Source organism: Ochotona princeps, chromosome 25 (genome assembly GCF_030435755.1).
Source record: "Ochotona princeps isolate mOchPri1 chromosome 25, mOchPri1.hap1, whole genome shotgun sequence".
NCBI lineage: Eukaryota > Metazoa > Chordata > Mammalia > Lagomorpha > Ochotonidae > Ochotona > Ochotona princeps.
Genome location: NC_080856.1, coordinates 9,840,531 through 9,863,188, shown reverse-complemented (window position 1 = coordinate 9,863,188; position 22,658 = coordinate 9,840,531). Strand labels below are relative to the sequence as shown.

The window sequence follows — 22,658 nt, the reverse complement described above, 5'->3', positions numbered from 1 at the left end:
AAGGGGGAAAGAAAGAGGGAGGAAGATAGGCAGGGAGACAGAAGGGAGAGAAAGAGAGACGCTCTCACTCACTCCCCGGAAGCGTGCAGCAGCCAGGGCTTGGTGAGGCTGATACCGGGAATGCAGAACTCCATCCTAACCTCCCAAGTAGCAGCAGGCAGGAGCCCATCACTTGAGCCATCGTCTGCTCTCTCCTAGGATACATTAGCAAGGGGCTAGGTCAGGAACAGAGCAGCTAGGAGAAAAGGCCAAATGAGACACAGCGTGGCAATCAGAGGCTTAACCGGCTGTACCCCAATGCCTTCCCCCAAGGCAACATTTTATGATATGTGAAACAAAACAGAAATCTTACATAAATTAATGAAACACAGAAAATTAAGCTACCTTGCTAAACTTTAAAAAAATAGTAGAGAGTTTTTTTAAAAAGCTTCTAGCAATAATTTTCAATAGAAATCACTTATAATCACTTACTCAGGGGCTCTGTCTCTTCTGGTTCTGTATCCGGGGATTCAAACTGTGGATCAAATAGATCAACAACTGCATCTGCACTGAAGTTGTCATTATTAACTAGACAGTGGAGTCCAACGGCTACTTATCAGGTAGTACAAGTAATCTAGAGATATCTAAACTATATGGGTAGGTGTGCATAAGTTCTATTCAAACCCTGTGCCATCTGACATGAGCGACTTGACATTCACAGGTCCTGGTATCTGCAAGGACCCTGGAAGCAATTGCCTTGAACGTTGAAGGTCAGCTGTGTCTTGCCAGCTTATTTCTGTAACTGCCAGTTCTCTTCCATGAAATCACATAGGAAGACCCAGTGCATACGATTATTATTGGTTGAATGAATGAAAATATACACGCCATCATCTCTTCTACTTCTGAAAGTTGTCAGGACATGGATATTTAATTTCCTGTTTTAGAAGTTGACAATCTAGCTGAGCTAACAAACAGAGCTTCTAATTGGTTAGGAAGAGACTCGGAAATCCCTTTCCACTAACCCAACAGCAAAGGAAAAAACAAAAGAGGCCTCTATTTCAATATGCAATTGCCACTAAATACCATGGGGGATTATTCCAGGACCCCACCCTGGGATATAAAATGGCCCATGCATATGCTCTTGTACACTTTATTTATAATAGGTAGCACAGTGTATAGGTCATGTAAATACTTGCAATGCATTGTTTATAGGGCATAATGACAAGAAAAGTCATTACACATACAATTTTTCCCATGTTTGGTTGAGTCACAGAGCCTGAAGACTATGAACCTCATGGATATGGAAAAGCAACGGTGTTTTTGTTTGGCTAGAGAAAAATCCAGAAAACTGGTACTCACCCTGGTTTTTACACTTCTGTCAGTTCCAGCTTCCAACAGTTGTTTAATACATTCTCTATTTCCATTTTTACAGGCCAGGTGTAGAGGTGTCTGTCCTCCATCAGCAGCGTGATTGATGTTAGCATCATTTGCAATTAATAATCTTAAGCACCTAGACACAAGATTGTGATTAGTTATATATATATACATACAACCTGGCTTGGTGTGAACCACCACTTGTTGAACATCTGGAATATGAAAATTAATGCCGACACAAGTCTGCATCTCCAAGTACACCAGTTCCTTTATATATCAATTATCTTCGAAACCTTATATGCTCTTTTTAAAATCAGGCCTGAGAATATATTGGATTCTCAAAACCGGATTATTTCCATAAGAATTTAAAATGGGTTTGATCAAATGTTAGACCTGGGTTAACATTATTCTGTAACCAACTTAAGTTTAAAGTCCATGGAGTATGTTTAACTTACGAGGATGAATGATAACACCCTATTTGATATATGTGCTATCTGTAGCTTAAAATAGGATGAAGTTTGGACAATGCAACACAGTAGGATGGCTGAGGGCAGGGGCTGCCTTAGAGAGATGAACAGCAGGGATTGACCCACTCCCAAAGTAGAGGAACAGGCCTAGCCAGAAAGAGGCAACTAAGCAAAAACTCACTGCCCTGAGAATCAAGCAAGAAACTGGGCCAAGACTTTGTGACTCTATAAACACCTACCTCAACACTGAGAACTTGGGATTGTAAATTAGTTGCAAAGAAATTTAGACAGGAAAGGTAAATCACCATTAGACTAAGAAGTGACTTAGATTTTAAAATGGAGATGTATGTTTTTTGGTGGTTTCTCCTGGGCAATAATTAGTATACACATAATTTAAAAATAAGTTACATATTGGTAGGCAGGTATATTGTATCCATTTAAATTAAGGAATCCCAGATTTCCCTAGTGCTCTTGCTCTTGATAGACCTAACCATGCCTCCATTCCTTTGTTACGTATTCTTAGTAAATAACCTTACAGACTATGTGGTGGCAGGAAAAGGTAAAGTATCAGCCCCGAAGGGCAAATCTCTTTTGGAGGACTTGAGATATTCTGAAAAGGAATAGCAAAATCAGTATTATAGTTCTCATGAACATACTCATGTTGGTGAGATGTGCGTTAGAGACAGAAAAAAATGTAATAACTAAGGATGAATACTAATATTTTACACAGTTTACAATTTGACATTAATGCAAACCTCAACCAACATAGTTTCGGAGATGGTGTTGTGTTACTGCAGGTTAAGCCATGGCTTGCAATGGTGGCATCTCTTAACAGAGTGCCAGTCAGAGACCTGGGCACTCTGCTTCTGATCCAGCTCCCTAAAAATGAACCGGGGAAAATAGGAGAGGTGGCCCAAGTTCTTGGGCTCCTGCTCCTCATGTCTCTTTTTAAATGCATAAACATTTTTTAAAATGTCAAGAATTCAGTTATTTATGAATGACCATTTCTATTAGGATAGTTGGGTTAAAAAGTTGAAAATAGTTGGCATTCCCTTCAACCTACCACTTCAGCTCAGGTAACACAGCTATACTCCAATTTATCATTCAAGTATGTCTTTGGATGTATGAAAGTCATGCCGGTATCTACTGACTTAGTAAGCTGCTAAAGAAATCAGATGAGTCACGCACATTTAATTAGCAGGTGGTCTCTTTGTCTTTCTACCGGAACTTGCTTTTAGCAGACAAAATTCCTGCTTCAATTTTTTTAAAAAAAATAAAGCAAGAAGAAATGGGAATAGGTTACCACTATACAAAGTTGAGAATATTATACATAACAACATGTTTTACTTTGAATGCTATCATCAGTAGATAACGGTTTTTGGACTAGAGTGGGGAAGAAAGTAGATTGCTCAATAGGCCCTTATCTCATAATTCATGCGGTGATATGTTCTAAATTACTTTCTTCAGAGGCAAGTACTCTCATGGGTGGCTGCACAGAGCTTGTTCTTCTTGTTCAATTCCTTTACTTAAATATTCTCAAGAGAAACAGTCTCAGGATCCTGTTTTATGTTTAAGTTTTCAAAATCCATATAGTCAGTTTGTCAATGGATTTTAAGCAGTTTATCTAGTCAACTAGAACTAAACATGTGTGCAAAATACACGAAGACCAAAGAGCAGGACTTACTTGAAATGTCCCTGAGCAGCCGCAACACACAAGGGTGTGAAGCCATTTCTATCAGCAGCGTTGACTTGGGCTTTTGCATTCAGCAGCAATCTCACACAGTCTATGGATTTTCAATAAAAAGTCATTTGATTTTCTCATTCAGAGTTAGAAGGAACCAAATTGCATGTCAGCTACAGATAGGTTTTATACCCAAAGGGCCTTTCCCCTGTTCAGTTCATCTCACAGTCCCATCATGGCACATGTGCGATGCCATGGACTATTTCACAGGGAATGCAGCTTCCATTCTCACGGATGCTAACAACCCAGACTCACCGACCCAGACAGGATTTTTCTTAGTGCTTGGGGAAGAGTTGCTGATGAAAAAAAGGAATGTCATATTCTAGAAAATGCTTTACCAGATTTGTTCCAACAGCCTTCCCAGAAAGCGTTTTTGGACAGAGAACCACGTTAATTTACCAAATTGAAATACCTTTCTTTGTACTTACATCTATTCTTCATAACTTCTAACCTAATCATATACTGCTCTTGAAAGCTGTGCTTCCTGTATGTAACTCCATGAATGAGCTCAGGGAAACCCCACGGGAAATCATCAAACTCAGGTGTAAGCATCATCCAGAACTGTCCTTCCTTGTGTTAACTAGTAGATTTAACTTCCTTATTTGAAGTGCTTTAGAAGGAAAAGTCTAAAGGACTTTGAAAATAATGAGCTATCTTAGCTCATTACTCTTCCATCTGAATTGATCAGCAATCATATGGCTCACATATGCAATGCTATCTAACTTTGCAATCAAACAGCCTATTTTTCTCTACTACCATATGTTTCAGTCCATGAAATTTAGGATTTGCATTTTAAAGAATCATCCCAGGTCTTCATGAATATGTCATTTAGAGATACATAACTTCTCAGTTCTCTTAAAATCCAAATTGTTCCAGTTATAGAACCGTTTTAGACCAATGGCCTTCTCTGACTACTAAAATCTCCTTCACAGCAACACGTGCTCAGCTCTGATGCTGTGATTTCTCCCCCATCAGTATTTCTAATACAGCAGTGAGGGTTATTTCATCCAACCAATGAGACTGCAGGCAGAGGGCTCCATTCTACACTGGGCTTTACAGTCACTAGCCCTGAGGCTTCTATGTACATAATACGTTCCACTGTGTATAAGACAATAGCTACTTTTTACTGGCTGCAGTTAGGTGTTGATGTAAGGAAGGGTACAATTGGAGTTTTCTAATGTTTATTAAAACTGAGTTTCATGCCAAGTCAATTATTCCCTAGTAGGGCTGTTATCATGAAGTAATGGGTTATACCATGGTTTGCAATGTTGGCATCTTCCATCTGATCTAGCTCCCTGCTATTGAGCCTAGGAAACCCAGGGAAGGTGGTCACATCCTTTGGTTTCTACCAACCACAATTGGTCAGGTGGAATTCCCGGCTCCTGACTTGGTCTTCATCCAGCCCAGGTTGTTGCAGCCACTTGGAGAGTGAACTAGAAGATACAAGATGTCTCTATCCACTTCTTTCCCTCTTGGCACCCTTTTATTTCCAAATAAAATATATTTGAAAAAATATTTATCCATTACTATTTATGAGAGAATATTGAAATCTGAATGAGTATTGGCTACTGACAATAGTTGTGATGGGTCTGCCTACCCATCCTCCGGTGTGTGTGAGATGAAGAGGGAAGAGCTTGTTTTTACCTGCGTGTCCATTCTTAGCAGCAGAATACAAGGCAGAATGGCCATCTTCACAGGAATAATTAATGTCCAGTCCTTCTTCATTAAGCAGCATTGATAATAAAGTGACATTTCCCTGGGCAGCAGCTTGCTGAAGAAGGGTGGGCCTGCCAGCCAGGGGGGCAGGACCACCACTCATTAGGAAAGGGGTTAGGGAGGGTGACCAGCCTGTAGGTTAAAGTGACTATCATTAGAGACTAGGACCAAGGACAAGGGACAGACATTATCCATTCGTTTCTGAATTACAAACATGCACACACACGATGAACACGTACCCTTAGAGTATTATGTGCTTTCTAGAAGGTTCAGTCTGTTAATATTTACTTAGCATGAGTTGATCCTGTTATTTCTGAGTTTATAGCTATTGCTAATTAACACACAGTGACAGATTATTTTAGTTGTCAGTTTTGTACTGATAAGTGTTAAAGTAGTAACTGGTTTTAGGATGCTGAGATGGCTGTCTCATATTCAAAGTTTCAGTTCCCTTTCAGGATCTCAAAACAAAATGTCTTTTCATTATACAAAGATTCCCTCAATCAACACAGATCTGAAAAAAAGCTGACACCTTGAATTAAAAGACAGGAATCATTGTAAGCAATATTTTTCCTTTTTCAGTGATTTTTCTAAGCAACTTAAACATCTTACATAAATCAATATGAACCAATCACTGTCAAGGAGCCTTAATATTTCTTAAATTCCCTTATTTGAGACTAACAGCAATGAGCATCAACTACTCCTGAGTACCGAGAGAACAGAAATACAGTATTTATAAGCAAATTTAGAATACAGTAGTTCAAATAACCAGTACTCAGTTTTGTAGACTGCAAAGTCACCTGGGCATCTTTACAACACGTCTACCCAACTTTTCATCAGTCAATCAGGACACTAACAGTTCTAACAAAGATCGTAAAAGTTATTATAGTTAGATCTTTCTCATCAGTATTTAGCGGCTTTAGACGGGAATCTGGAAAGTGTGTGAAGTCGGCTGCATATAGCATGGAAAATTTTCTGAATTCTTCCTTGATCAAAAGGCTGTAAAAACAGTAAAGTAAAAATGTTTATTTAATGTGATGCATAGGTTTTTTTTTTTTTTTAGACTGAAAAAAGAATCAGTGAACTTTCAAGGAATCATTTTAATTTTTCCCAAGCAGGGATGTGCGATGCCCGTCTACAGACCATGTACAGCCTACGAAATCACTCGGTCTGGCCCTGCTGAGGCAACAGCATGAGGGACTCGAAAGTCAACAGCAGGTTAATTTAAGTTAATCATTTCATATAGCCCCCACATAATGTCAGAAATATCCAAATGACCCTTGGCAGAAGGCTCCCCAGTCCTGATCGGAGCCTCAGTGCCTCTCAGAAATGTTGCTGTGTAGATGTATGCATATTCATTCCATTCAGCACACTTCCAGCAAATTAACGTAAGATATCCTTTAGGAAGATATTCTATACAAATATTAGGACAATATTCTGGGCACGTAGGTGTTACATTAACATGTATAAATATTCAATTCATAGAATCCCAAATTACTAGCCTTAAATCATTTAAATAAATACTAACAGGATACACATCAACTTAATTTCACAGTACTTTAAAAATTCTTCATGTAAAAACCAAGCCACTTACACAAGTTCAGCATTACTGCTTATTAAAAGCTAGATATCATCTCTTAGTCATCAATTATTTAAGTTCATAAATAATTTTCTATTATTACTTTCTAGGTGCCACAGCAATTTACAAAATTAAAATGCCCAGACATTTCAATATTTAATCTAAGCTTTACCATATTTCCCCACTAATGTTCATTAGCTGTTCTTACAAAAGTAGTACTTTTACTCATACTTACAAGAAGGATCCTCTCTGGTACATTTTACCTTTTGTATTTTCTTAAAAACAAACAAAAAAACAGGCCCACAAAAATTTAATCAGTACTTATTAGGAACAAATGATTAACTGAGCAATTATACACACCAAGGTATGAAACCTTGACCGCCAAGCAAACAGGCACCAGGAAGGCATGACACTCTGGTCCTGAGTACAGGAGTGCCCCCTTCTCTGGGCATCCTTTCCTTCTCTCTCTCTCTCTCAGCATTCTGCCTTGTGGTCTTGCACAAGGGGTCCTGGTTATTGATATTCTCTTACGAATACCAACACCCATGGGATGTTATTGAATTTGTTCATCACAATTCTAGGTCTGGCCGAGAACAGCTCCAATGACTTCCAACTGCTTTATATGGAAATATCTAGTTATGCTTAAACTTCCTGGGATTTGCTATTTTACACATGCTGAAAGATAAAGCAGTTCACTCAACATGGTTCCCAGTATTCAGATCACCCAAGAGTCAGAGGTTTCCTTCTCTCATACACAAGTACAGAAGAAGATATGCCAGATTGCTTATTTTCTTAGAGGACTGAAATATATTTTTAAAATATGTTAGAAAGAAAAACGTTTTATATCTACATTCATGAATTTCAAATCTTCACCATACTTTCCAATTTTCTTTAGCACAAAGAAACTTTCCACAAATCCTCTATCATATGAGGAAAAATGAAAATCTTTGCCACAAGCTATACTGTGTATATGAAATCACATCCACGATTTAAAAAACAAAAACAAAAACAAAACAGTAACATGTAGCCCACTAGTTAAGGAACAACAGAGCAGGCATCTACTCAAACTACTACTCTAATGAGGTTAGAGGAAGGTCACTCAGCATGGCCACTTGGCATGCAGGCGTTAGTAGCAGTGAGCATCTATGGACAGGGCATGCCAGGAACAGGGAGAGCATCCGCAAACAGCTTCTGGCATCAGCTTCAGAGGGTGAAGGAGGTTAATGTCATAGCTCAGTTCATTCTTGTTTTTTCTCTTAGCCTTTAAGCCAATCCTACACGGAGACTCATTGTAAAAATACATGTTTAACAAAAGGAAAATATCTCGAATGAAATTCAATTAAATGTGTCAAATGAACAACCATTGCAATAAAACAAAAGGAAAAAAAATCCAAGGGTATGGAAACTCAGCTGCCTGCAGTTGACACCTAATTTAAGCTTCTGTTCTCATGACAGAAACGTGTTCATTGGAACAGTTTAGACAAGAACAAGAAATTCTCATTCATTTAGAAGTTGTAACATTATAAACATTTAAAATTTTAACATAAGTCTGTAAAAGTCACCCATAGAGTTAGAGTGACATAACTCAGTAAAATGTCAATTCCATTGGTGCATTAACTTAAGAAATGATTTATTATAGATCAAAGCTGATGTGAACACACAGGACTTTGTAGTTGGAGACATCATGGGTCCAGTGGTTGCATTGTTTCTAAAATCAACAGTCAACTTTTTTGGTTCAATGCTTTCATGTTTTGGAAGAAATGCTAATGGCTCAGGGAGAGAGTTCTCCATGGGGAAGAAATGGATGAATCCTGTGTTCTTACACTTGCTTTGGTGCTCTTATGATCAGGGAAACGCAAACAGATGTCTGCTGGGTGGAAGATGTGCTCTCTCCCCATGTCTTGCTCTTAAGCACAGTGGCTGCCATTAACGGTTGTTTAGGTGACTATCTGGCAGTGGGCTTCTACCCCTGGGAAGCACAAGCTCACCAAGGCATAAACAGATCCAGCAGCTGGGGGGAGACAGCTTTGGGGCTTCTTAGCTGCAATAGGCATGGTGGCAAAGACAAGGGAGAGCTGCCTTAACTTCCAAATCCAGGCTGATGCCAATTTCAGAGACCCCTCAAAGACCTTGAGGAATCAAACAAATGCCTTGAAACAGAGTCAGTCAGTCCCAACGCGCTGACCTCATCACCTGCTAATAAGCTAACAGAGTTCTACTTCCTGGTTCCTGCTCTTCCCCTTGCAGCTCTAAATGCAACACTATTCAAACTTTCCCTAAGTTTCACAGCTCCCGCCACTAGACGCAAGTGTTTCTGCTAGCCACTAAGCTCTAATGGTGGCAGAGACATCTCTAATGCTTCCAAAGAACTCCGGCACCCCGGCATTCTTTTAGAGCCATCTATGCTTGCTGAAGAAATAAACCAGGTTTGTCAATGACAAACTAATACTTCCTCCAGCTCTGCCTACCATGAGGGAGAAACTGCAGTTCCTCTTTCTTGCAGAGATCCACATTTAGTGACGTCATAAACCCCATCTGCCAGGGGAACCTTCTCTGACAGGGCCTGTGTACTCCCTCCCATCTGTGAGCAAATGATGAGATAATGGCTGTCTGTGGGTTGCATGGCTGCTGAAAGAAACTACACTTGCAACAAAGACTTAACTAATATTCACAGTACACCTCTGAGAGGTAAACACAAGAACCACCTCTAACATCACAGCATTGGAAAGCTTAAGATGTGCCAATTACAGAGAAAATCTAATGGATACGCTCCTCTGGGGGAGAGCAAATTGTGACTTGAAAGGAATTTTATGGTATCTCGCAGGAAACAGACTTGAAAGCACACAGTCTAATAACCTAGAATACCAACATCTTGGAAGCAAACGTTTAATAGGAGGGAACACGCCTTCCTCTTGGAGAAATGAGTCTTAGTTTCTCTCTAAACGAATGGTCTCCATGTGCATCCAACTACAACTTTCAGGTTATTTTACAAGAAGAGAGGCACTTAACACAATGAAACCGTAATTCATACAGCAAGATGAATCACCATACCCTGGAGCATTTAAAGAAAAAAGATAAAAAGAAAGATATAAAGGGGGGAAGTCTCAAAAAAATAAATAAAGCAAAAGGTTTCAAGGTCACGTGAAGAAAATGAAGGCAAGTGAGAGGACAGCCCACATGGTTAAAAAAAAGAAAAGGCTGTAAAATTTCAATCCCTTTACCTGATGCTGTTACCAGGAGGCTGTGTGAGGCACTGGGCCTACGGGATGAAGCACTAACAGGGTTTACGGAAGAGCGAAAGGCAATGGTGTTGGGAATGACAGGGGAACTGTCTGAACATGCAGGCTGGTTCAGTCCAGGGGTTCCAGCAGGCCAGGCACCCACCTGAGACGTGGCCAGGGCTGACACAGCACAGCCTGCAGGTGCCACAGTTAAATCTATGGATGGTTTTGGTGGCAGCTGAGGGGAGGAAGACTTAGGGGGGTTCTCCTCCGTAAGGACCCTGCTCCCGGGGGGCAAGCTGGAAGGAGGTGAAGCCACAGTTTTGTTATCAATTTTGGCCCCTGTATTGGAGGTCCTGCTGCTCTCCATCGGAATCTTGAGTTGGGGGTGGGGTGGAGAAGGAGTCTGGGAGAGCCCTGGCTTTTTCGGGGGGATAGGAGGAGGGTTTCCTCTATCGACTCGTGTTCCACCTGGAGTTTTCAAACCAGTCCGACTGACTGGAGGATGGGTGCCCACATCCCCTGTCGGGGATGCTCCCTGCCTTGGGGGAGCCCCCACTTGAGGACTTGTGAATCTCGACAATGCTTGGCTCACAGTGTTCCGAGCTAGCTGTTTGGCCACCAGGTTGTCACGACTTGTGGGAGAGACATCTCTTGATGGAGGACTTTGGGTAGTGTTTCCATTTTGGTCGGGATCATTAGCGTTGCCCTGAAATCTAAACCTGGCTGCTTGGATGCGTGGGTTGAGGCCTGGGTGCAGAGCTGCAGTGGCACACGGAGAATGTAAACTGTGCCCTGGTGTGGCAGGTGCAGCATTCTGGGCAGCCACGCCTGGCATGTGAGCTGGGACGGGGGTGGTGCTGCTGGGAACTGGGGGTGTGCTACTGGTGAGATCTGGCGTGGAGCCAGGAGTTGGTCCATTCTCCTCAATTCTGTTTGCACCTGCAGCTGGGATGGTGGGTCCAGAGGAGCTGATCAAGTCCCCATGGGAGGCCTGCCTGTCAATACCCGGCCTGACCAACGTGCCATGGGGACATGTGTTTCCTTTTGTGCTTGCAGGAACCAGGGGGCTCCCTGCTGAAGGCTTTGCAGGGACGGTCAAAGGCAACTTCCTCATGGGGTCAGTGCTTTCCGTGGTTGGGTCTGTCTGGCAAGCAACGGCCCTTGTTGGGGGTCCTTCGGTGGCTACAGATATGGAAACCAGACGCCTATCTTTGGTCTTGCGCGGAAGAGACAGGCTGGGCTTGCTGTCATTTCCCCTTTTCAGTTGCTCAATCATCTTCTTCATCTTGTCTATCTCCTCTTTGAGGTCAGTGGTGTGTGCTTCCTCGCGGTTCAGCTTGGCACGAAGCTGCTCGCGCTCCGTGTCCAATTCGGAGAGTTGCTTTTCCATCTGCGCTTCCATCTCGCTGCTTCGGCGCTGCTCGGCAGACAGCTGCTCTTCTAAGTCCTGCGTCTTCCTCTTTTCCTCTTCCAGCCTGCCCATCACTTCCTCGAGCTTCTGGGCCTCCTCGATGACTTTGCCAGAGAGCTGCTTGCACTCCTTCACCAGCATCAGCACCACGTGCCTGTTCTTGCTGCGCTCCTCCTCCAGGCGGGCGGCCAGCTTCTGGTGCTCCTGGTCCAGGGCTTGCAGCTCAAGTTTTTCCATTTCCAGCTGGAAGAAATGTTCAGGAAAACCCGGGTTAATTTAGTGAACCTTTTTCCCTCTGCCCAGAAGTGCTTTCAGGGCGTCTTTTGCACTAATTTTCTTATAGTTACTTGGTAGGGGTGACAAAAATGACACATTTTCAAGGTGTATTATAAGAAAGAAAACAGTTTTAAAGACTCATTAAAGCAAGAAAACAGTTGCAAATGGTCTCATGGAAAGCATAATCTGCAATAGAGAATTTTAAAATATATATATTAAGGTTAACTATAGGAAAATGGCAACAGAGCATTTAGCAAGGTCTAGGTGCAAACAGAACTCTATAGGATTAACTGACCTAAAAAAGTAATGACTTAAATTATGAGTGAGGAGCAGGCCTATGACACAGTGCTGACGGCATTGCTGGTGATGCCTGCATCCCATTTCAGATTTAAATCCTACGCTCTCCTGATTCCAAGTCCAGGTTCCAGCCTGTCCCTGAGGTCCATCCTGGGAGGCAGCAGGTGACAGCTGAAGTCCTTGGGTTCCATCTACCCACGTGGGAGACCTGCGCTGTGCTCTCCTCTCCTAGCTTTGTCCCGGCCCAGCTCTGCTGCTTACCAGCATGAGGGATACGAACCAGCAGCTGATAGAGCTCTCTCGGCCTTTCAAATAAAATTAAAGTTTTTAAATTAAAAAAAAAAAAAAAAGCTAACTAGTTTTTAAAATACAGCATCAGGGAAAGGATTGACAACAGAGGACCAGTTAAATCCCTAATTGCTGTACAAAGAAATTTTAAAAGTACATAGCAAAGAAAGTTTAAAAAGCTTATTTTGGTGTAAAAAAAAATCTGAAGCCATGTTTATTAGAGGTCTTTAAAAAGTTCATGAAAAGCACCTTACAAAAAAGAATACTTACGTTTAAAATGCCTCTAAATGACCTAATGTCTTTGAGCTTCTTTTGGCAGACTGTTGCACAAATAACATATTAAAGTTCTCTGAAAACTACAAAGAATTAAATATTACCTCACTAAAACTGTAATCAATGACACTGAACCTGAAGCCTGACTTTGTCTGCAACTTCAGTCTCACCTGCTCTCGTGGCTATATTAGTGCTCCTGGTGTTCCTACAACATAACTCCAGCTCGGGGTCTCTGAGCTTGCTGTAATCCCTGTGTCTAATTCTCCAAACACCTTCGGGCAGCGCACCAGACGGTGCAGCGTCTTCACTGCCCAGGAGGGACCAGCGGCAGAGATGAATCAGGGAAAAAATTCACCCCTTCCCCACTCATCAAGCTGTGTGCCTGGGAATGGTGCAGACTCCACCTGCCTGCACAGCGGATGGTGCTGGGCCAGCCTTTGCTTGTGGAGCCCAGCTTTTCTTTAACAGCTGATTTGCTGACCAGACCATAACCCTCCAAGACTGTTGCTATCCAGAGAACAAAGATTTCCTAACTGCGATTAACCTAGAGAGAGGAAGCTTTTCCTAACAGATATGTTTCTCTAACATGCACAAAAGCACCCAGCAGCAGAAGAGGCCACTCTTGCTTTTCCTTAGGCATCTGCCCAACCGTCGCCTTCACAATGAGGCCTGCCCTCACGCCTTGCTGAAAGGAGCAGCCCACATGCATCTGTATCCCTCTAATCTTTGCAATGATGTTCAAAATTAAAATCTTTGAGTGTGACCATTAGTACAACAGGATTAACTCAAATAAGAATATCAAAGATTTTTAAAATGCTATGTCACAAAGGAAAACATAAACCTGGCAAACAGCAGTGTAGGCTTTGGGGCCGATGTGACTGAAGAAATCAATTTAAAATTTATTTTTGATTAAACTGAATTTAAATTCTGAAGCACTTTAAGTATTTTCTCCTGAACAAAACCTTATTCTTTATAGAGAATATGCCTTCTTGCATTCATCATTGAGCATTTGGGATTGTTAACTGAGATGTTCTGTATATGTAAAATATATACTGGACTTTGAAAATGTAGTAAAAAAGAGGAACATTAGATATTTCCATAGTTTACATAGACTGTGAAACACATTTTATGTATCTGAGTTAAGTAGACTGTTATATGTAGGGAGAAAAAAATTCAACCTTGTATTTTCCACCCTTTAGTACACACCTGCAGACCTAGAGCATGACTTCATGAGGAAGGCAACTGGCTCTTGCGTGTGGTGGTGTCCCCAAGCCCTGGCACGAGCCCGGCACACACAGCTGCTAAATACATTGCCCAGTGAATGAAATATTGCCCCACAGAAACAGCTGATGGCCAAGCACTGACACGCTGTGTGGGTACGCAGGCAGCCTTGCAGCCACACTACCCTAGTCCATTCCTGCAGGCACCCCCTGCTCTGCAAGGGGAAAACTTTCAACAGAAACACAAAGGCCTCACCCTTAGCTGCAATGGCACAGTCCAGGTGGCCCACACATCTGACCTACTCAACCAGAGAAATGACCTACCAGTGATCTGTCAAGATTACTGGTTCAAGGCATGGGAAGGGTGCCAACATGTGGCATGGTGGGTTAAGCCACCTCTGCAATGCCAGCATCCCCGTGACTGCTTGTCTGAGTCCTAGCTGTTCCACTTCCCACACAACTCTCTACTCATGACCTAGGAAAGCAGTGGAGGATGGCCCGAGTGCTTCAGCACCTGCATTCAGGTGGAGACTCAGAAGTAGCTGCTGGGTCCTGTGTTTGACATGATCCAGCCCCAGCCACTGCAGCCACCACCAACTGGTGGATGAGAGATTCTCATTCTCTCAGCACTCTCTAAAAACGGTCAGTCACCACCTCAGTCAGATCTCAGCCATCAGTCATGGAAGAATGTGCCATGTTCACGACCAGTCAGGTGTGTGGATCCAGACCTGTATCTCATCCAGTTGTGAACAACTACCCATCTCCCTCACAGTCATGCTGTCAAAGACCAGGGAAAATGCCTGGCTGCCCAATTCAAGCACTTACACTGGGATACTTCCTGCTTAGCCGAATATTTGGTGAGTCCACTGGGCTGGAGCCCATCACTAGGGGACCAAAAATATTAGGAATTTCTCGAGACTAATTACACATGTATTCTAATACTAATTAGAAAGTTACTCCTGAATTTTCACAGAACATCAGCAGTGCTGTCCTAGGATGCATTTTATTCTATTCATATAGGTGTCTCAAGGAAAATTTATGTTCAGGTGGCTCAATTATGCTTAACTCTTCTAAAAGCCATCACATAATAGATGGATGCTATCAAACATACACAATGTTAATAAACTACCAAGAAAATTCAAAATGTAGTAGTTCCAAAAAAGTCTTTACGTAATTTCAGAAAAGCACAAACACGGTCTTTAGCTTGATTTTTAAATATGAATTTTAGCATTTACATGCGAAGTAGAAAGATTAATTGTAGAAGTCTAAGAACAGCCTACAAGCACTACAGGTCACGTAAGTGGCTGTCCTCGTGGCATGTCGATTCAGTGCTCATTCAGTGGCCCACTGACCTCAAGCTGCTATTGCTGAAACAAACAGAATGTCTCTTTTTTGCGGATTATCAGGCTACTTCACTTTCCCAATGATTTCAAACTGAAGAGTTAGTTCCAAGTGGAGAGCAACTCGACTCATCCCAGACATTTATACAGACAACAACACTATCGTGAAAGTTTCTATAATTCTTTCGTATCTTTGTTCTTCCAGCACTTGTTTCTTATTAGTCTTGGCTCAGACTAATAGATGTCTTTTTAATCCCTTCACTTCACAACAGATACACCCACAAACACACGTGTCCAAACGCAACTGAGATCAGAGCACCAGCCATCCATCAACTCTGGGCTCAGCTTCATCTGGAATTTACTATAGGACCAATTCCAGACTTTTGCCATGCTCCCCATAACACCACCCAGTCACCACTCCACCGACTCTCAGCCCACCTTACAGATTCTTTTATCAACGAAACTCACGCTCATGCATTCCCCCTCTATCTCCTGTCTCCTCCCTTAAGCTTTGCTTTAGAGCCGTGCCCTTCTCCTTCAATGTAAGGGAGAAAGGTTTCCATCTGTTCACTGTCAGGCAATCCTTCAACAATTAACTTCATTCCCTCCCGTCACTTACCACCTCTCCAGCATTTATTTCCTTGTTCTTTACAAATACTAAACATTTGTTTCTCTGCAAAGCTCCTTCCAGTCAGTACATAAAGCTCTTTCATATTTTAAAGTAAGCTTTCCTACTAAAAAAAAAAATTCAGGACAAAAGCATTTAGCCTAGCAGTTAAATTGCCTATGAAGATGGTTGTCTCCATCGTCATGTTTATATCCAAATCCCAGGTCTAGCTCCTTACTCTGGTTTTATGCTCCAATTTGCAAAAGGTGGGAGCCAGCAGGAAGGGGATGAAGTCATCGGCTTCCTGCTACACATGTGGGGAGCTTGGATTGAATTCCATGCTTCCAACTTTGGCCTTGACCTAGTCCTGGACATTGTGAACATATATGGGAAATGAACCAAAGAAAAGAATTCTGCCTGTTCTCCTCTTTAGTCTCACTACCTCTCAAATAAGCAAACTTCCTTGACCATGCCATAAATTTTTCCTTCCAAACATCTTAAGCCACATGATTTTGCTAAGTTATCTCTGAAGACTAGTTCTGTACAGCTCCCCGATTCGCACAATCACGGTAACTACTTTGTAATATTAAACGACAAACACACATAAAGCACACAGCAGGTGCCAGAACTAAACATGTGTTCAATTCCGTTTTAAAAAGGTATGACTTTCACAATGTGTTTTCCTCAGGGGAAGAAAAAATAGGCATGCAGAGATCCAGAGCACAAACCAAGTTAAATACACACATGGGTGCTTCTCACAACTAGGTGTGGGTCATCATTCCACAATGTTTGAGTGTAACAGAGAAAGTTCCAATACCAGTCATGGAGAAATAGCTTCTAGCTAGACAGTCTCTCCTAAAAAGAATTAGAAATTCTTGAAATAACAGACATAATGGTTTATATACCCTTGAAGAGACAGGAAAGGATGAACTGGTGCAGGAATAAACCTCTCTGCTACAAAGAAGCTGGTTTTGTGGCAGAGTGGGACGCCTACATCCTGAACAAGCATGTTTAGATTCGAGTCCTGCTTGTGCTCGCAATTTTAGTTCCCTGCCTCTAGGGGGCGGCAGGGGGTGGCTCAGGGAATTGCGTCCTTGCCACCCACAGGGGAACACAGGCAAGCGCTGGGTTCTTCGCCCTGGCTTCAGCCTGGTCCAACCTCTGCTATTGCAGAATACTGAGTAAAAGTAGATTGGGGGGAAATGCCCAGAAGATTCAAAATTTTAGTTAAGAGAACAAATTCAGGGAAGGAAGAGAGTAGTTCTAACAGCTGAAGCACTTTGAGGAGTGAATCAGTGGAAGGAACACTTCTCCCCCTACCTGCATGTCTGTGACTCTGCCGTTCAAATAAATGGGATAAACCTTTCTAAAAACATAATCCAGAACGTATGCTGCATCATTCCGAAAGTTCATTATACAGTAAAAATAGTAGGTGTGCAAAGAAGTTAAACAAAAGGCAACCTGCAGTCAAGAGAAGATTAGTCAATAGAAACTGGGTTCAAGGTGATGCGTGCAGAAATGAGCAGACAAGAACGCTAATGCAGCCATTTCCAAAGAACACATGGTCATGGCGAAGGGACATCTTGGCACCGAACAGAAATGGGAACTCTATTTACAGAGAGTTCAATGGAAGAGAGAGTGTAACAGCTGCAGCCATACAAAGATCAGTGAATGCACTCACTAGCAGACTAGAGAGAGCCGAAGAAAGAAGAAAATTGGTAACAGCAAAAGCAACACTAATTGGAAAGCACAGAGAATATTATCAAATAGTGTGTCAATGATTTTCAGGACAACAGAAAGTGCTCTAAATTTCTTCAGAATACAGAAGAAAAGTCGAATGGGGGAAAATGACCAAAAGATTAAAAAATATAGTTCAGAAAATTAAATTTATAAATTCAGGAAGCTCAGCAATCCCTAAGCAGAATAAAGGAAATTTTGCTTAGTTGCAAACTAATAAATGCTGAAATTAAAAAATATGAAATAATCTTTAAACATTTTGTTTTTATTGGAAAGCCAGATTAGAACCAGTGCCCTTATGGGATCCTGGCGCGTGCAAGGCAAGGACTTTAGCCACAAGGCTACTGTGCCAGGCCCATGAAATGAAAGGAAGACAGATTTCAAAGGAAGAGAAACCACAATGTAAATTAGGGCTGGGTTATTATCTCTAAGCTATACAGAGTCTGATAGATGGAAAAAGAAGCAGGATCGTTACAACAGCAACCTTTTCATTTAGAAATAGAAAAAGTCTAAATCAAGGGGCCAGTGTGGTGGCACAGCAGGTAAAACAACTGCGACAGGTGCAGATACAGGTGCCAGCTGGTCCCCTACTGATCTAGCTCCCTAGTAATGGCTTGGGGAGAGAAGCAGAAGTAAGTCCAAATGCTTAGGCCCCTGCCATCTACATGGGGCTGTCCAGTGGTGACCACTGTAGGCAACTGGTGAGTGAAAGAGTTGGTGAAAAGATCTCTTTCTGTCCCCACCTGCCCGCTCTCCCCAAAATAATAGGACTTTTAAATATATATATATAAAATAAAACCAAAAATTACGTAAACATTAAGAATGTTTCAGAATGCTCTGAAAAGTGCTATATGAACTACATGCTGTAATCAACATTCACGGAGAACACCTCACAACGACAGAAGATAATATTTTCCAGATATCCCCGCGAAGCTGAAAAACCACCAGCACATTGAGAAAAATCCTACCAGAATGATCTGACAAGAGAATTAGTAAGAAGTCATAATAAGATATTAAGAACATTCAAAAAGAAAACATATTTCTAAATAGTACAAAGAGGAAATCATAATGGAGATTAGAATACATTAGGGACTCAATAGAAATAAAAATACAAGTTGCTAGAATTACAAAAGCAAAACATCTGAACAAAGCAAATCCAGAAGACATAGAGAAGTCTTTAGCTTCCATGCTTCCATCAGGAGAACTGCTTCAAATTAACCAAAGTTGCGGCTTTAAGAAGTAAAACAGGGCCCAGGGCAGTAGCCTAGTGGCTTAAGTCCTTGCCTTGCATTCAACGTGATCTCATATGGGTGCTGGTTTGTGTCCCAGCTACTCCATTTCCCTTCCAGCTTCCTGCTTTTGGCCTGGGAAAGCAGTCAAGGATGGCCCAAAGCCTTGGGACCCTGAACTCGCATGGGAGACCCAGAAGAAGCTCCTGGTTCGGGGTCAGCTCAGTTCTGGTTGTTGTGGCCACCTATGGAGTGTACCAGTGGATGGAAGATCTTTCTCTGTCTCTGCTCTCTGTATATATGACTTTTCAATAAAAATATTTTTTGAAAAGATAAGCACATTGAATCCAAAGAGTAGTAATACATTGATGAACTCAAAGAGACAAATGAAGTTTACAAAGCCAAAATGTGTTTCCCATCTAAAATGACTCACAGTGTTAAATATCTAGAAGACTAATGAAGGAATCAGAGAAAAACACACAAGATAAAGAGCAGGAATGAAAGAGATATTGGCACAGAACCACCAAATATTTAAACAATGAATAACTTCATGCCAGCATAGTCAACAAATGAAAACAAAAATCACATTCCTTTGAAACACACAACTTTTGGAATTTGCATAAAGTACAGGAGAACATGACATGCAAATTGGAATGGTTTTACAATCTAGAAGTAATCAAATTAAGAAAACTAGCTTGGGGCCAGTGTTGTGGAGTATATTAAGTCTCTGCCTGTGGTGCTGGCATCCCATATAGGCAATGATTTGAGGCCCAGCGGCTCTACATTTAATCCAGCTTCCCACTAATGTACCTTGTAAAGCAGCAAAAGCTTGTCCCTGCATCCACGTGGGAGACCTGGAAGCAGCTCCAGCCTCGTGGCTTTGGCCTGGCCCAGTACCAAAGGCCATGAAGGAAGAGGCACCAGATACGTTTCACAGAACGAGACTGAAAGGCAAGATGTTGAAGGTGGGAACGTAGCAGCGACGGGCAGGCGATTAGTTGTAAGACTAGGAGTGTCATGTATAAAACGCACAGAGTGGGTGCTTGCCAGAACACATCACAGCCTATCTCTGCATTCCTGATCGCTGGCTGGGATCTTCTAACACATGCCACATCCTTATCTTCTTGTACATCTGGTCAGCCCTACCCACCTCGCCTGCTCAGTCCTGGTAAACAGGCATGTAACAGAAACAAATACGGAACCAAAAGAACTCCTGTGCCGTTTCTCCTCCATCACCTCACGGGGCCTGCACTACCAGGCAGGAGGCGGTGGAGTTCAGGCAAGCACTGCAGAGCCATGTACACGGATGAGGCTGACAGAATTCTAGAAATCTCTGCTTGGAGGCACAGCTCCCACTCTCCAGCTGTCCCTTCCTACACACTCTGCATAGGCAGCAACCAAACCTATTTTAAAATGTAATAGTGAATTTTACACAAAAAAGAATCAAGACCGAGTGAAAATATTCTTCCATGTAAAAAAGAAACCCTAAATGCTCGTCCTAAAAATGTCTTAAAAAAAAAAAAAGAAAAGATTTATTTTTATTGGAAAGGCAGATTTACAAAGAGGAGAGACAGAGAGAAAGATCCTCCATCTGATGATTCACTGCCCCAAGTGGCTGCAACAGCCAGAGCTAGGTTAATCCAAAGCCAGGAGCCAGGAGCCTCTTCTGGGTCTCCCACGTGGGTGCAGGGCCCCAAGGCTTTGGGCTGTCCTCGACTGCTTTCCCAGGCTATAGGCAGGGAGCTGGATGGGAAGTGGAGCTGCCGGGACACCAACTGGCACTGTTAGTGGATCCTGGTGCTTTCAGGGTGAAGATTTTAGCCATTGAGCCATTGTGCTGGACCCCCCAAAAATGTTAATATAGATGATTCTGTACAATGGTATTATTGAATTGGAAGTCTGGACAATAATTTAAAAGATATTTAACTGATAAGATACTATATAATGAAATAAAGAGCACTGGAATCCATTGACTGGATAATGTACAATTATTCACAATAGGAAGAAAAATGAAATAAAGTAAGTAAAGCAAGTAATTTCTTCTTTTCTGTCAAACTTCTAATTTTCTCAACCTTCTAGCATTGGAAACTGTTTCCTGTATGAGCATAATTTTTCTGCCTCAAGATTCTCCCCTGTAGAAGCCAAATCGTTACTTTATTGATTTTGTGTTTTACATATTTACAATTATTTTATCAATTGTTTATCAATTTATTTCCATGAAAGACAGAGAGACAGACTGATCTGTCTCTCATCTGCTGGTTCCCTCCCAAGCAGCTGACAGCTGGGGCTGGGTCAAACTGAAGCTAGGAATTCAATCTTGGTCTCCATGTGGGAAGTCAAGTACTTGTCCCAGGTACCTAAGCCCTGCTCTGCTGCCTTCCAGGCTGTACATGGCAGGAAGCTAGACTCCACAGTGCGGCCAGAACACAGAGCCAAGCACTCGGATTTGGAATGAGGGCATGTCGAGCAGTAGCTTAAAGGCTGCGCCTAATGCCTACCACCTGACCTGATATGCTTCACAGCCAGCAAGAAGGTGGGGGAGATGAAGCTTGGCCAATCACAGGCCTGGTGCTGCCTGGCATCATCACAGCTGAGGGGCGAGCTGCAGCATCAGGCTCTCACCAGCAGACACGTGACCTGCTGCACTCCAGCTCTGTGGACAGCACTGTCTGGGGAAAACTGGTCCCCGAGCTTTCCCGGCCATGTGGAACCATGCAGTATAGCAGTTCATATTTCTATGAAGCAATCAATGTGACATTTCTGCCTAAATTGACAAGGAGGCTTCATTTGCTTGAAAGTAAGAATCCTTCCAAAGGAAAACCACTGTCACAGAGCTGACTTGAGGACACTAACCTGTCACCTAGAAGCAGCTGTAACCCTAAGAAAATTCCTGGTTTTCGCCATGGGTGAAAAGAAATGCCCTTTGTCTGGAGCTCTCAAGGCCCTTCTCAAGCCAATAGGTCTTCCCTAGTTCAGGACTACTAGATGATGCTTTGTAAGCTTGAATACAACATTTGAGAATATGTAGGTTTCCTCCTTAGTGTAAAAATAAATCAAAATAGAAGCTCCACTAAATGATAAAAAAAATCACTGCAAATTATTATCCTAACCTGGGTGACGATCTTAAAATAGGGAGTAGATTACCAGAGGCAAGGTTGCTGAGTTTGGTTACTCCTTTGATTATTCCAAGTGGTTTTACAGGCTCAGTCCCCGTTGCCAAGTTGATTCGCTCCCAAATTTCTCTGGCACTTGAATTACCCAACATTTAGCCTTCCTATTAGTCATCGCAGCAGGGGCCAACGCATGAATGAGCTGTGGGCCCCTTGTCCTGCTGGAGAAGCCAAGCTCAGCAGTGCGCAGGCCCAGTGTCTCAGCATTACCAAAGAGATGGCTCAGTGTTAGATAATAAATGCTTGAATTGTACATCATGAGGCTCTTTGCTTTCCCACACTTGTGCCAAAGCACAAGTGATTGAAAGAACTGACTTCATTTTAAAGTGCCTCCTCCCCCCTCTCCCCGCCCCAGTTTCCTGTTTTTAGATTCCTAAAGCTGAAATCTGTCCCATATACAAGGGGATGGAAGCCATTTGGCTAAAATATTTCCCTTCCTGACCAAGGCTGATGGGTAAGTGTTTGCTGAAAAAGATGGCTTTGAAACTTCTGACTTTATCAGCTGATATAATATTTTCTTTGTAAGTGAGGATACAGAGTGCAAGCTAAAGCTGTCACTCTCCTTATGTGCTAGAATCTATTGGAATAACATTCTTTAAGGACAAATGGTAGCACTCCTTGCCAGAAGGACCCTTTACTGAACTAGACAGTCAATGTGTCTGGCCATAAAGGACTCCCCTGTTCCTGCCACAAATGGCAGACACTCCACTGGCTCACGTTCTATTAGCTCCTC

General features: G+C 42.3%; 1 protein-coding gene across 3 annotated transcripts in view; it reads right to left on the bottom strand.

The window, feature by feature from the left end:
- Nucleotides 1-22,658, bottom strand: part of CTTNBP2 (cortactin binding protein 2) — a 137,129-nt gene that overhangs the window by 47,828 nt on the left and 66,643 nt on the right. For 2 of the 3 annotated variants that reach the window (XM_004592479.3, XM_058654941.1), the window contains exons 4-7: nucleotides 10,075-11,731; nucleotides 5,206-5,409; nucleotides 3,505-3,604; nucleotides 1,339-1,489 (exon numbers count right to left, since the gene is read on the bottom strand). In XM_004592479.3, the coding sequence (XP_004592536.2) occupies nucleotides 1,339-1,489; nucleotides 3,505-3,604; nucleotides 5,206-5,409; nucleotides 10,075-11,731 (2,112 nt within the window). Of the gene's footprint in view, nucleotides 1-1,338; nucleotides 1,490-3,504; nucleotides 3,605-5,205; nucleotides 5,410-10,074; nucleotides 11,732-22,658 lie in introns of those variants that run through there. The other variant, XM_058654942.1, reaches the window with a different exon arrangement.